Genomic DNA, 15,543 nt, shown 5'->3' with positions numbered 1-15,543 from the left:
CTATTTTAATCACATTGTTAGTCATATAATTCATATAAATATCAAGAAAAATGTATGGGCTCAACTTTCATTAAATTTCTCATATGCATATACTTTTACACATCATTTATTCACATAACTTATAACAATCATATCTATGTATTTTAAATACGCTTTCATAACAATTTGTCTTGATTTCATACTATCTCATATTGGAGCTTTACTCATCAAATCATTTAAAATACGATCTTTATACAAATAGTACACTTGAGTTGCACAATTCTATAATTATGAACAAACACATTTATAAAATATATTCCATGTTCATATATCATAGTCTGATGTCTCCATATATCAAATATATAACCATCATTTTCTTGTGTTTCAAATAAATACATATAATTATACATAAGCATGCCATTCACTATTTCTTCCTATCTATCACAATTTCAAATGATAGATTCATGTGAATGAGCTCAATAATAACCATGAAAATACTTACCACATTCTTTTAAACATGTTCCACTTATAACATTTTTTTTTTTATATTTGGCTTGACATTTACTAAGCAATATCGGATATTCATTTATTAGGCAAAATCAAATATTTAAATTATTCTTTAACACATATAACATTTAATTCAAACATGAATTTATAACATTTTCATTTTAACAAAGTTTAACATTTACCAAATATAATCGAGCATGTGATTGATTTATGCATAAGTCACTCACATATTTTCCTCCTCCTCCTTTCCATTCCACATCTTTAATGTATATAACATGCTTATAAGTAACATTATCTATAATTTCACTATTTACTTATATTTATATTCCAAAGTTGTCTATCCGTGTCATAGTCACTAAATTGTTTTTAACTTGAGCTATGGATTTTCAAATTAAGATTCGCTAATTTTCCCTGAATATCTTCTTACCATAAAATTTTCAAAAATTTTTCTTTACCCATAAGTACAGTTTATTCTTTAAAATCACCCCTGTTCTACTGTCTGACAATTCCGACCCTTCTTCACTAAAAATTAATTATCTCCTCGTACGGGATTCGAATAATGTTCCCGTTTATTTCTCTTAATAGACTCATTTAGGATTCTAAACATATAAATTTAAGCCCTTAATTATTTTTTTTCAATTTTTTATGATTTTTCACAAATCAGAACAAGGAAATCCAAAATAATTCTGATCTTGTCTCACAAAATTTATTATATCTCATGATTTACAATTCCATTGCTTACATTGTTTCTTCTATAAGAAACTAGACTCAATAAGCTTTAATTTCATATTTTATTTATCCTTTCATTCGATTTCTAAAACTTTTGGTAATTTTTCAAAGTTAGACTACTTCTGCTGTCCAAAACAGTTTTAATGCAAAATGTTGATTTCCATTTTACCCCAAATTTCACAGTTCATACAATTCAGTCCTTGCTCAATTAACCCCTCAATTGAGCTAATTTTTCTCAATTAATACTTTAGTATATCATTTTAAATTCATAACCCCTGAAAATCAGAACTTTAGCACTAGACCTTAATTCCAAACTCTTTCATAATTAGGTCTTGAAATCAATTCCCATCAATTTTACTTGATAAAATCATCATATATCAAAATTAAAGCTTCAATTTTATATTTATTCATCATATGCTTCCAGAACTCATCCATAGAAACTTTAAAAACTAGCTATGGAATCAAAAACTAATGACATAGTAAGTTAGACCCAATTCTAAAAGTCCAAAATCTTAGAAATTTTAAGGAGAAAGCAAGAATTAAACTTACATGAAGCTAGAGTATGAAAACCAGCTTGAACCCTCTTTCATGGCTGTTTTTCAACTGATGAAAATGAAGAAAAATGAAGAGAATTCTAGATATTCCAATTTGGTCTCATTTTTATTTAGCTAATTTTGGCAATTTTCCAATTTTGCCCTTATTTCACTCATTTCTTGATTTTTCTCAGTTATTGCCACCCAAAATAACTTCTTTGGGCTTATTTGCACTTTAGTTCCTTCCTCATTTGACAATTAAGCTATTTAATCCTTCTAGCAACTTTTACACCTTTTTCAAATTTAATCCTTTTTATTTAATTAATCACCCAAATGTCAAAACTTTCTAATGAAATTTTAATACTACCTTATTGACACTCCGTAAATATTTATAAAAATATTTATTCGGTTTATAGCACAAGATCTCGATACTTTTTTCTCAATTTCTTGACCAAATAAATCTTTATAAAACACAATTTACTATTTCAAAAATCTTTTAAAAGCTAAATTTGGCTCATAAATATTAAATAATATAATCTACAAGTTCATTTTTTAGATTTGGTGGTCTCGAACCACTATTTTCGATATCGCTAAAATTTGGGCTATTACATAGGGTTTCATTGAAAGAATATTTTCTAGAATATTTTGGTCAAATCTAATTCAAGATGTAGGTTCTTGAAAAGTTTAAAGGAGCATAATTGTTCAACTTGTTAAAGGGGCCTTGGTGCCTTTTATCTTCATATGCTTCAAAATGTGAGGTAATACTCCTTGGGGAGCTCTTTAAAAAATAGAGGAAATGCGAATGATGCTGTCCTCACTCTTAAGTTCACCCCACGGTTGGGAAGAATGTGACCCTAATATCTACTTAATGTTTGCCTATGGACGAGGTGATCTCCATTTCTTTTACGATGAGGTAGAAAATTCAAATGCTGATTTCTCTATTTCCTCAAATTCTGTGAATTTTTTAGCTCTCTCATAAAGGTTAACCACGTCTAGAGGCTTATTATTAGTAAAGGAGTACCATACATACTTGTTGTTTACACACATTGTGAATGCATCCACTGCCCATGATCACTAAGATCCCTTGTGTGGGTCACCATATGAAAGCGATTAATGTAGTCAAAATCTACCCATAGGCGTGTTAATGATGTTCCGATGTGCTCAAAATCTACCCAAAAATAGACGTCCCAACTATTCAAAATTGTGGGTAGATCCCTCTAGCAAAGAAACATACCAGTTCTTCACATTTCCTGTAAAGGTGGGAGGGAAAGCTTTACACTTACACTAATCATTGTACTACATTAAGTGGGCCCATGATCTTTATTCCCTTCATAAGTCTCATTAAGGAACTTAAAAGCAGTAAGAAGATTTACACTTGCAATTTATGATGCTAACGAGTTGCTTGAGCAATGGACCCAGTCCATATCTTTCACATCCATTCTCAATGCCTGAATATCGCACATTAAGGCCTCTATTTCCTCTTGCCATACTTGTCGCATCTAAGGACGATTTTGATCCATATTGTGCTCTTGTTGAGGCTCTTGCACGCACTCTTGGGCGTCTAAAGAAGATGCTGCCTCTTCCAGCTGGCAAGAAGAGGAAGGACGTTGCCCAATTCTCAATTCTTTTATAGTTTCATTACTTTGCTGGAGTTGGTCTTGATACTACCAATATTGTTGCTCATGCCTAAGATTCTATTGGAGCATCTGATCTTTTAATGCTCTCATTTGCTCTTACAGAACCAGAAAATGTTGAGATAAAGAATTGGGATTTGACAATAGGTTTTAAGCTTGTGGCAGTAGAGAATAATCATTCTGAGCTGCGTTTTCTAGTTGTTGATGAAACCAACTCCCAAAAACATGTGTGTAAGGATTGTGAACATGATTACTGGTTTGACCTACTTGGAGTGGTAGGGAAAGTAGAAACAGTTAGAATATCAGGTATCCTCGTTCAGATAAATCCATGCTCACAACACCAAATTGTTGAGGTAAAAATAAGGTTAGAGGCTTGAAATGATGATTCATAAGGAGGATGCGATGAGGACCGTCAATGAAGAGGTTGATGAGAGATCATAGTCCTCTATCTCATCTTCAAATCTTGACACGTGTACGAAATGAGTCTTGTCGAAAATATTTTTTGAAAATCGACTTTAATTTTTAGAAAACGAAAAATGAGAAGTCGCCACCAATCCTTTTTATGAGGTGTGTTCGGATCACCTCATAATTTGATCGTTTTAATAAAATGTTTAATTTATTAAAATAACGATTTTTTGTCTACAAAGTTCAGAAATAAGGGTTTGGGAGTCGGTTACGCACGAGGGAGGGTTAACACTCTCGTAACGCCCGAAGTTAATAACTAATTGATTGCTTAATGTCTTAGTGTCGAAATTTGAAAACTCGAAAAGAATTTAAAATACAATCCCTCTTTATGTTAATGTTAATTTGAATTAAAATTACTCGAGTAAATTAAAATGTATAAAACGCCTCTTTATCTCGAAGTAACAAAATGTCACATTTCGTAAGTTAAGACACGACATCCCGTATTCTTGAGAATAAGTTTGTCTTTTATTATTTTTTTTTAAATCTCGCGTATTTTAAAAGGAGATTCGGTCATCTAGACTTAACAAAAAAGTCGAGGCCCCGTAAGTTAGGACACGACTTCTTGAGTCCCCACATAACGAACATTGCCTTATTATTATTTTTCTTTAAAAAAATTTGAATAATAACAAATACAACATTTTAAAGCGATGTATATTTATCTTATTTTTAAGCATATTGTATGGGTAGTAACGATGAATAATGAGTAAATGCAAAATGTCATGATAACAACAACGCAATTATAGTAATAGCATTGATATTATTAAAATGAATAATATAAATTTTATATAAAAATAAAATATGGAACATGCACTAAAATAAATAAGCATGACATGAGAACATAAAAAGTAAATGACAAGGTAACATGAAATAAAATAATAACCACGGTAAATAAAATTTTGCCTACATAAAAGAATGCAACAATTTAATTTTTTTAAAATGCAAAAAGATAATAAACAAATAGTAATTAGATAAATAAATAAGTAAATAAATAAAATAAATATATAATATTAAATTTAGATATTTTAAAGACATAAAAGAATAATGAACAAATAAATAAATATATCGAATTAAGGTTCCCATTTTTTAAAATAAATAAATAAATAAACAAATAAAACAAATATAAAAAGATTAAATTAATTGAGTAAAGGGCCGAATTGAAATTGAGACAAAATTTAAAGTATAAATCCGAATAAAATAAATAATAAAACAACATAAGGATCCAAATGGAACGCGAACAAAATGAAGGGGGACCGACTAGGTAATTATCCCAAGCCCTCTAAACGCGTCGTTTCCTAGAGGATGTAAATAAAACAAACCGAAATTTTAGGAGCAAATTAAAAAAGAAATGGGACCGAATTAAAACATCACTAAAAAGCAGCGCCATTTTGGCACTTAAATGGCCAAGGTGAAACAGCATCGTTTCACACTGCTATTTAAATCAATTTTGTTCAAAATTTTCATTTCAACCTTATTTAAAAAAAAAACCAAAAGCTCTCCCTTTTCTCTACACCAGGCCCTAAGGTCGGCCAATGGTCCGGACCACCGTGATGGCCACCAGCAACGGTGACAGCGCCCCCATCCACGATGGCGTGAGAGAGAAAGAGGCATTTTTTTCCGAATAGAAACCTAGGTTTGGGCTCTAAAGCCCTATAAAATCTAACCTGTGTTCATCCCGGGGAAGAAATCGAAAGGTTTAGCCTTTCGCCGATGGGGCATTCGGCGGAACCCTAATGGGTTTCCAGGTCCCTCAAATTGATGGAAAGGACCACACGGCGTCGACAATATCTTCAGTAAGATCTTTAGTCTTATTATTGTTCTATATGCACAAATAACATATTCAAAAAAATAAAAATAAAAGAAAAAATAAAAATCTCACCTTTTAAAATTCTAATATGTTTTTAATTGCTTTTTTTTCGTGTGTCACAATTTGATTCTTTTTACGGTTTTATAGCTGAATACAAAAGGTTTGCTACTATTTTCTACTGTTTATTTGCTTTGTTTTTGCTTTCCCCTTTTTTGCTTGTTTGCAGGCGTTGACGGAGGCGGAGAAGGGATTTTTCCATTTCGGTGCAAGCTTGCAGACGAACCTCAAGACGAGGTGTGGGTGATTTGGCAAAGGAGAAACGGAAAATTTTTTAAAGTTTTGGGCCAATTGGACTGTGTAATTTTGTTGGGCTCTTTTATACTTGGGCTTGTATTTGTAAATTGGGTTTGGCATAGGTTGTAAATGGACTGGACTTTAATGGATTTTATCATTTATTTTTGGTTTTGTTTATCTGATTCTATTTGGGCCTTTTCTTTGTTTGTAATTTGGGCCCGAGCAAATTGAGTTATTACAAGTCTAATCATGGTTAGTCACCTAAGAAGCATTTAGCCTCTAGCTAAGCGATGATATGATGGGGGTACTTTGCAAGTGACGTATCACATGCTCCTCACGTAAGAAAAGTCATAACTCTTTGTTTTCACATGTCACGTCTACAAACCTTCATATAATCAAGTGTTGGCAACCATTTATGCAGGTGAGGTAATGATAGCGATGGTAGCGAAGTAGCGACAACAAGTAATAAATAAATATATTTTAATATTTTGTTATTAAGTTAAATTTAAATCACAAAAAATTAGAGTTTTACTTAAAATTAAATGTTAAAAATTCACTTAGTTTAATCCAGCTTCATTTTTAAAACTGGATTTTGAAGTATTAAAGCTAAATCAAATTCAAAGAAGAAGAATGAAGGAAGCCGAATTCTTTGAACCATGGCATTAATTGATGACGAAGAAAATAGGTTTTGAAGTGTAAATAAATAGACCGAGGGTGGGCTAGTCAAAGTCAACACCTGCTTTTGCTTCTGCTTCTGCTTCTGCTTCTGCTTCTTTCTGATCTCTCTGCTAACTCAAGTTAGCCTATGTATACAAACTAAACTTCAAAACTTAGCCTATGGGATTACATTATTTTATGTGGTTTAACTTTGGGTTTAAATAATGGTTTGCACCTAATTTACGCATATATTTCGTTTTAAAAAAATATTTGACTGATTAGGTCAAATTTTGAGATGTTTACGGGCCGAAAATGTGTCCAATCTTCTGAATTTTTAATAAATTATTTTTTGTTAGATGATTAAATGTTATTGTTTTTATTCTAAAGTTTTGGGTTTGATTTTTCTCAAATTCACATTTGTATTTTTATTTCATGTTACTTTAAGTTTTTTTTTAACATATTAACTCCTTCGGTTAGATAATTGTGATTACATCTTTGAATTCTAAGTTCACTTATTTTTATAAGCATATTAATGTTTTTTTTTATTTTTAATTCATCTTTTAATTATTAATAATTATTTTATTTATAAAATCAAATAATTATTATAAATATCATTATTTTTAGTAAATATAAATTTCAATTAATTATTTCAAATATCATTAAGTTTATATGTGAAATATTTCAAATACACATACAAAAAACATATAATACTAAAAATAATGATATTTGCAATAATTATTTGATTTTATAAATTAAAGAGTTATTAATTAAAAATAAAAACTTGAAAATAATATATTTATTAATTAAAAACATTAATTAAAAAAGTTTGAAACAACATGAAGTAAAAAATACATCAATATGCTTATAAAAATAATTGAACTTAGGACTCAAGGATGTAATTGCAATTATCTAACCATCTCTACCCAAAGGAGCTAATATGATAAAAATATTAATTAAAAAAAAGAGCTTGAAGTAACATGAAATAAAAATACAAATGTGAGTAAGAGAGAAATCAAACCTGAAACTTAAGGATAAAAATATTAACATTTAACCATCCGACCAAAAAAATAATTTATTAAAAAAGTGATTGAAAGCGTGTATAGCTAGACACCTTTTTGCTTTCTCTCTCCAAAATCAACTTATTCCTGTAAATATCCCAAAAATTGAGCTAATCACTTAAATATTTTTTTAAAAAATGATATATATACCTAATTTAACCCTTAGTTACCAGCTAGTTTGGTATAAGAAAACCACTATCATGGTATAAATATTATATACATATTCAAATCGAAGACTAATAAAAAAAGGAAAAAAAATGCAAATTGATAGTCTAGTTTTTGACAAGTTTAAAATTTTGAAATTCTATTTGAGTTTGAGTGAATCATGTTACATTTGCTCACAGTATCAATTGTTGATACAAGAATGTGGTGAGGAGATAAAAGATGGTTCACCTTATAGGCCAAGAGTTAACAAGTGACAAAATTGTAAAGAAATTCAAGAGGCATAGTCAAGAGAGAAGTAGTAGAAGAAAGATTGATTCCTCCGGTATGAAGAAGTATTTAAAGGGAACACTTATAGGTTAGATGTCATATTTTGATTGATAAGTTTATTATTCAACATGAGAGCTTCAAGAGGCGAAACCAACAATTTATTATTGGGTGGGCCAATATAAAATTTAAGAAATTTGGGAGGCAAAACTAAAAAGTTTGTTTATAAAGGGTTGAATTGAATACCTAAAAACTAAAAAGGGATGTTATAATCTTAGCTAAACGCTAAGGACCCTAAGTGATTTATTAAGTTTGGTATGTAACTTGATGTGATTGGGTAGGGTTATCCTTATTGCTTAGGTCTTACATGTTGTTCGCACATTTGTAATTTAATTGTTTTGCCTTTAATTTCAAAAATGTAATCTTTTTACTTTTTCTTTTATTTAAGAATTGAAGCTCAACAAATAATATTATTAAAATATTTTCGTTAAATTAAAATTATACTACATTTAAAAAATTTACTTGCATGGCTAATATGATGCAAGTGAAAGGACAAATATGTAAATAAAAATTTAATTTTGAAATTATGAGATTTTCTTTTTTAAAATACCATGGATTAAGTTACCTATTTAAGTTTGAAAATTTGCTTAAAAAGTAAAACGATTTGAATAAAAATATAAATCTAAAAAATAATATCTATTTTTTAAATCGCCCAAGCATCAAGTAAATTTTTTTGTCGCTGACCCAACACAAATCACATGCATATACTTTCTTTTATTTTTTTCCCTCTATGCCAGAAGAATTTAGCCAACAAAAACCCCCCAATCATAGAACTGCATTGCTGACAACAACTTATGGTTTTTACTGCAACTACAATCTTTTCTAATTTTTTTATGTTTTATATATTTATATGCATGTTCCTCATCATGCAATGTTTTTGCTCTCAGCTAATTACTATCTGGATCATGGTATAAAAAATACTATCTTGAAAAAGAAAAAAATATAATTAATCTGAAACTAAAAGCAGAGCTGGTTGTCCACAACTGGCATTTGCTAATATATCTAAGCAAATAAATAAAAAAATTAATTTTGGTTTTAAATTAAAAGAGGAAAGCAATATATAACATCAAGAGAAGCATGACAGGTCTAGACTGCAAATGTCTATATACTAGTATTTTTACTAATATATTAAAATCCACATGGCCAAATAAAAGAGAGCATGCGTGACATGTCCACCAGTTTGGGAGCAATATCTTGGGCCCTGAGGTTGCAACAGTTAATCCAAGCCTGGTCTGGGTTAACATTTTTAATTTAAGTTGGATTTAAATAAAATTTTAAATTCAATTTTCTGAGTTGAGTAAATTTAAACGTAATAAACGATTTTAAAATTTTACATGACTCAATACAACTTATAATTAGGTCTAATTATTATTAAAAATTAAATTTTAACTATTAAATTAAGTAAAAATAAATTCTTGAAATTAAAAGTAAAAAAATAAAAAAGATTTAAATGTTTAAAAATATAAGTACTAAGAGCAAAACCAAATTATTTTTATTATTTTGTTTTTCTCCAAATGTATATTCACTTTAGGACATAGTCAGGAACTGACACCGCCAAGGGTACTGGTGCCCTGACCGTCAATTTTTTGATATAATATTCCTTTAAAAGTTGTGAAATTATTAAAAATAAAAATAAAATTACACCTTAATTCCTTTAAAATTTATAATTTCTCTAATAATAATACTTTAAAAATATTAGAAGTTTTATGTGAAATTAAAATACTTAAAAACTTAATTAAAACGGGAAAAAGTTATATAAAAATATATTCATAAAAATTGTTTTCAAATACAAAAAAAAAGTGTTTTAAATTGAAATTCGATGGATTGTGATAAACTTTCTAAATTTATTTTGGATTTATAAATTATGTTAAAAGATAATAAAATACTCACAACTATATTTATCACTTCCTAAAAAATCATTTAATCATTTTGCATTTCCATTTAAGAATTTAAATATAATAAAATTTATTATATTTTACATTATAAAATATTATTTTACTTTGAACATATGGACTTGGTCAGTTATTTCAATGGAAGAATATTAAGCAGGTAACCTATTATAATATAATATATTCTACACACGGTGAGTTTAGCAATGTTCCCATATATCATTGTAAAATGAAAATAAATTAAAAAGACATCTTAAACACTTTTGTCTAGTTTTTTTATGGTTTGATATATAATTTGTATATAATGTGATACCTTGTCCCAAGTAGCACTTGTATTGGACAAAAAATGTTATTTTTAATCTTAATTGGATTTTAGAATTAAATTGATAAAATTTATAATTAATTAATAATATTAATAATAAACTTTCATCAAATCAATTCTAAAATTCAATTAAATCATATCTATCAAACTATATTTGACAAATTCAACTCAAAACTAAACAAATTCACAATTAACACTAAACTTATTCTATTAACAAAATCATGAAAAATCAAGCCTAATAATATTAACAATTAAAAACTCTAATTAAACACTAAAAGTGAACACACATAGTTATCTTTCAGTACCAAAATATATAACTTTTGTCAAATACAGGTACCAAATTGGATAAGAAAAATACAAAAACCATACTAAAAACAAGTGTGAAACTCGAGTATCAAATAATATATTAACCTTTTGTTTTCTATTCCACTTGCAATAAATAAAAATAAAAATTCCACAGGCCGAGGTTTGATGATAACAAATATCCTTTAGATAGTTGAATTATATTTAAAAATCTAAAAATAAATAAATAAAATTCTTAACCCTTCTTTGCAACTAATAGTAACCCTTCAAATGAATACTAAATGACCTCGAGGAACCAACTAACTACCCTGTGGAAACAGAATACAGAAGTAATAGAATGGAAAGGCTGTACCGAAATTAGATTTATTGAAATTCAAAGTTGAAAATAATCCGATTCCAACTTCAACGAATTTATTTAACTTGGATCACATAATCTTCAATTCAACCTTTACCAGTTGGACTGATTTTTTGATAGGACCCTATTCTTATAGAAACCATCAGTTTTTTTATTCAACCAATCTGACTGGCCGGTTTAGTTTCTTATTCCAGTATTAGAAAAGAGTAATAATATTACTTTGCACACTAACAGTAACAATAAATTGTCTGCCATTTGAAGTCAGCTACCACAATAACTAAAAAACACAAGAACCATTCTAAAGCCTATCTTTGGGCCATTTCTATCGGTACTTTTCCCCCCACTAGCACCCTTTTATGGTCTTTTTCACCTTAAAGTCTTCATCTTTTACTATCAAACATGTTTACATGTACATATAACAAACGCATTTTCACAAACAGCTAATATTCATAGAATAAAGGAGCAAGGGAGGCTGGCCTGAGACTTACATGCCGCTGAGACAGGCTCAGATCGGTGGTGGTTATCCAACGATAGTACTTTCCTTTGTGTCCTGTGTTGACTAGGAGATACTCAGTCTTACATCAGTTTTGAAGTTTTATGTTCCGGCTGGATGCATGAACTGTTGGAGCCCTATCTGCCGTTTCACATGATCCGGAATCAACTTGTTAATCAGCTCCGGTGAAGCCCCAGATAACTGTAGCCAAAAGAAACCCGTTGATTCATTGAGAAACTGACATCTTTGTACGAAGGAAAAGAATGTTGGAATGGTGTTTAGTTCAGAAACATACTTCCTGTTTGAAGTTAAAGAGTGACGGTAAAGGTCGACCATTTGGTAGGCGAGCATTAGGTTCTCGCAGCTCATCAAAGAAGGGATGCGCACATGCTTCAAGCTGTCGTAGCAAAAGGCAGATTACAGAAACATGAGACTGGGGATGGTTATTACTAAAACATAAATATTGGAAGAAGCGAAATGATAATTGAATAATTTGTGCATATTTTCCCAGACTAAAATGGAAATATCACTCATCAAAAGTGGAAGACACTCAGAACTCACAGCTGTACAGCGAAGACTAGGTGAGTATTGCAACAGTCGTGAAGTAAGATCAATAGCTTCGGGAGGCATCCTTTTGTGAAAAACCTAAAAACATAAGTCAAGTAAAACATAATTCAAGATATTCAAGAATTCTGTCAACAGTATAAGGGAGCAGTGGTTAAAGCTCCGTGTTGAGACCCAAATGACTAGGGTCCAAACCCTGTTGATGTAATTCTCACTCCCACAATTTGTAAATTGACCTTGTACCAAAAAGAAGATATTCAAGAATTTTGTATTTTTATTTAAAAAAAAAAGAAAAGAAGCAGACATTCATGAGAAAGATATTCTGAAGGCATTACAAAAATAATGCGTCTCTACACCAATCATTTCAGTGACAAATTTAAAAAAGTACAAGAAAAAGGTATTTACCTTATGCCACGGATGCGCTTTCATCTGTGGAAACCTAAAATCCGTGTAATTGGGATTCATACAGCGAATTTCTTCCCTAGTAGGAGTACCTAGGACCTGGAGGAAAAGATGTAATGAGCAGACAGATGGTACAATCTATAAAATGCACAACATCAAGCATTGCAAAGCAAATCATACCTTAATAATCTCTACAAGCTGGCCCACAGCATTCTCTCCGGGAAACAACGGCTACACAAGAAAAGAAAAAGGCATCAAGGACCATAGAAACTAAAAGATTGGTAGGTATGATATATCAAACTAATAAATAAAGAAAAAAAAAGGAAGAGGCAAACCTGGCCCAGCAATAGTTCAGCTAGAATACAACCAGCTGACCAGATATCAATTGAGGTTGTGTATTCTGTCGCGCCAAAGATAAGTTCTGGAGCCCGATAGAAACGCGAACATATGTATGAAATGTTAGCTTCACCTTTGACCTGATTGAAAGTAAATTAATAGTAAGTATAAAGTTTTAAGAGAAAAATACGAGCAAAAGAGGACCATAAGCATGCTAATAGTACTCTTTTATCTAAAATAATCTTAATCCAATCCAATCCTTTTCATCTCTTCACACCACAAAGAGGCCAGAAAGGAAGCTAAATGAAAGGGGCAACTCTAACAAGGGAAGTGCCTCTTTCAAGAGGGCTAAGCTTGAAAAGGTAGCTTAGATTCCGTATTTATAGTATTTAAGATGATACAAATGAAGATAAAAAAGTTAAAACAAGTTTCAGTAGTTTGCACAATCATGAATCAACAGTAAGTAGTCACTGAATTGTATTGTCACAATGCAAATTTTGCAAATAATTGCAAGAGTAGCAGCTTGCACCCTTGATCTTGAAAATAGCAGATGATAACACATGAAAATGCTTTACAAATTACGATCAGAAGAAAACATTCACATAATGCAGAACCAAAATCCTATTTTAGTATTAGAAGCTTATGGACCCAACAAAATTGAAAGGAAGAGACATTGAAAAATAGAGTGAGCTAACTTACAAGCACTTTTGCACTTCCAAAATCACATATCTTAACTTGGTGAGTCAAAGGATCAACCTGTAAAAGGCCAAAATTACCTTAATAACATATTCAAAACAGTCTACAAAAAATCATCAGTAAAAAAAGTACCAAAACATTTTGAGGCTTCAAATCCCTATGGCAAACTCCAACAACACTGTGGAGGTATGCAAGCCCCCTGAATATCTGTAAAACTTCGTCTAATTAGAATAAAGAAAATTGTGCAATAAACCAAGAATGGAAAAGACTACTATGCGCACCTGGTATGTGTAAAGTTTAACATATATAAGCGGCATTCTTTGATTTGCACTGCTGTAATGTTTCAAAACCCTATACATGCTCTCCGGTACATATTCCATAACCAAGTTAAGAAAAAGCTCATTTTTAGTTGTCGTGGAAAAGAAACAATGCTTCAAGGTAATCACATTTGGATGATCCAGCACACGCATCAACTGCAGTTCACGATTTTTATATCTTCTGTCTTGCAGAACCTTTTTTATAGCCACAGTCTCTCCTGTTTCCAAGCATTTTGCCTGAAGAAGTAGATGCACCAGCATGTTAGATATCAACAACGTACCATTGGATTTCCACTACAGTCTAACTATGTCTCAGTACCTGGAAAACAATCCCAAAAGATCCGGTGCCGACTACGCGCTCTGCCATATAACTGATGGTCTACAATAATCAAGACATAGAAAACATGAAAACCCAAGTAAAACAAAAAGCTTATAGCTAAAGCATAATTTGAACATTTATGAAAGTTGGTAACCCAATGAGTGATACATGCCTGTTTAGGCTCTCCATTTTTGCCTCCAATCGTGGTGGAAATGATGTGACCAGTATCAACAACAGGGGCCGAGATTTCCTGATAAATTAAGAAATTCACGGTAAGAAAATAAGAGATATGAGACTTTTAAGGAGAAAAAAACAGAAACTGAAGATCCAAAAGAACCAGCTTTTCCCTAAGAAAAGTTATGAACACCAAAAAGAAATGAATATTATAGCCAAATCCATTAAACAATTTAAGCTACAATGTTCACTTTGATCCGAGAACTTTTAATCTAAGCCAAAAATCAAACATAAAACCACAAAAGAAAAATAATTAAAAGCTCATAACTACAAAAATGCAGAGAAGTGATCACAGACAGATCGAACAAATACATAGCCAAATCTCATCATCTAGGGTTCCTCGATTAGCATAATCAACAACGCCGTAAGAAAAAATAATATTACGTTTCATAACTAAAGGAAAAAAAAAGAAGCTCTAATAATAAGCATGAACAAAATATTCACCAAAAAAATCGAAGATCCAGTTCCGAATTCCGATATCAGAAAAAAAATGGAAAAAAAAAAAAAGAGAGAAGAGAGTTTACCTTATCGTCAGCCATGACGAAAAAAAAAGGTATATGATGATGATGATTAACAAGAAATAGAACAAGCTAAGCTAAACGAGGACCCAGGAGAACGACAGTGAACTAATGCGCATGTGATTCCACCTCTCCCTCCAATTTACCCCTCTCTGCTTTCCTTATATTTATTTTCTTCCGTTTCTTCTTGGTCTTCTGTCTCTGCTTTCTATTTTCTTCTCTCCATTTTTATTTTTCCTAAACTTACCAAGCAGCCCTTTGAATTCTTATCTAACTATTAAGGACGAGATTTGAAATTTTCCCCAGAAGGAAAATTTTGGAGAAAAACAGATAAAATTGAAATAAATTAATCGCCGACGCTTTTTTTTTAATCGTTATGCAGCTTTAACGTTTTCCGTCATTCCTCCCTTCCGTTTGGACCTGCTTTTGTTTTATATCCTTTACCTTTATTAAGCAGATTTTAGTATTATATAGTTGAAAAAATTACATGTAACTAAACTATTTCTAAATTTATGTTTTAGTCACTCAACTTTAAAAATTATAAAATAATTATTAAACTATTTGAAAGTTTTCATTTAAGTCATTAAATTATTCAGAAATTTTATTTAAGCCACTATTAAAATTTTTTCATTCAAATCACTCAAAT

The 15,543-nt window shown here is 30.5% G+C and overlaps 1 protein-coding gene and 1 long non-coding RNA gene across 2 annotated transcripts; one reads left to right on the top strand and one right to left on the bottom strand.

Moving 5' to 3' along the window:
• The first annotated feature begins 5,317 nt into the window (after positions 1-5,317).
• On the top strand, positions 5,318-6,106 carry LOC128280612 (uncharacterized). The gene is made up of 2 exons (XR_008270703.1): positions 5,318-5,637; positions 5,878-6,106. It is a non-coding gene; the product is annotated as an uncharacterized LOC128280612 (long non-coding RNA).
• Positions 6,107-11,214: 5,108 nt separating this feature from the next.
• Positions 11,215-15,312, bottom strand: LOC108460213 (shaggy-related protein kinase eta-like). The gene is made up of 12 exons (XM_017759624.2): positions 14,904-15,312; positions 14,318-14,395; positions 14,146-14,205; positions 13,791-14,063; positions 13,642-13,716; positions 13,513-13,569; positions 12,813-12,953; positions 12,658-12,708; positions 12,481-12,576; positions 12,073-12,156; positions 11,807-11,908; positions 11,215-11,712 (listed from the first exon to the last, which is right to left on the bottom strand). Exons 1-12 carry the CDS (start codon positions 14,916-14,918, stop codon positions 11,614-11,616), a joined length of 1,131 nt encoding a protein of 376 aa, XP_017615113.1. The 5' UTR covers positions 14,919-15,312; the 3' UTR covers positions 11,215-11,613.
• Positions 15,313-15,543: the final 231 nt, after the last annotated feature.

This window comes from Gossypium arboreum, chromosome 9 (assembly GCF_025698485.1).
Source record: "Gossypium arboreum isolate Shixiya-1 chromosome 9, ASM2569848v2, whole genome shotgun sequence".
In the NCBI taxonomy this organism is placed as follows: Eukaryota; Viridiplantae; Streptophyta; class Magnoliopsida; order Malvales; family Malvaceae; genus Gossypium; species Gossypium arboreum.
The sequence above is the reverse complement of the archived record's forward strand: the minus strand, read 5'-3'. Positions and strand labels throughout refer to the sequence as shown.

What these genes read in the sequence shown, in the direction of transcription:
- LOC108460213 (XM_017759624.2), bottom strand. An exon ending in AAAATGGAGAGCCTAAACAG is followed by an intron (nt 14,206 to 14,317) that starts GCATGTATCACT and finishes TGATTATTGTAG; the next exon opens with ACCATCAGTTATATGGCAGA. An exon ending in AGCTTGTAGAGATTATTAAG is followed by an intron (nt 12,577 to 12,657) that starts GTATGATTTGCT and finishes CTTTTCCTCCAG; the next exon opens with GTCCTAGGTACTCCTACTAG.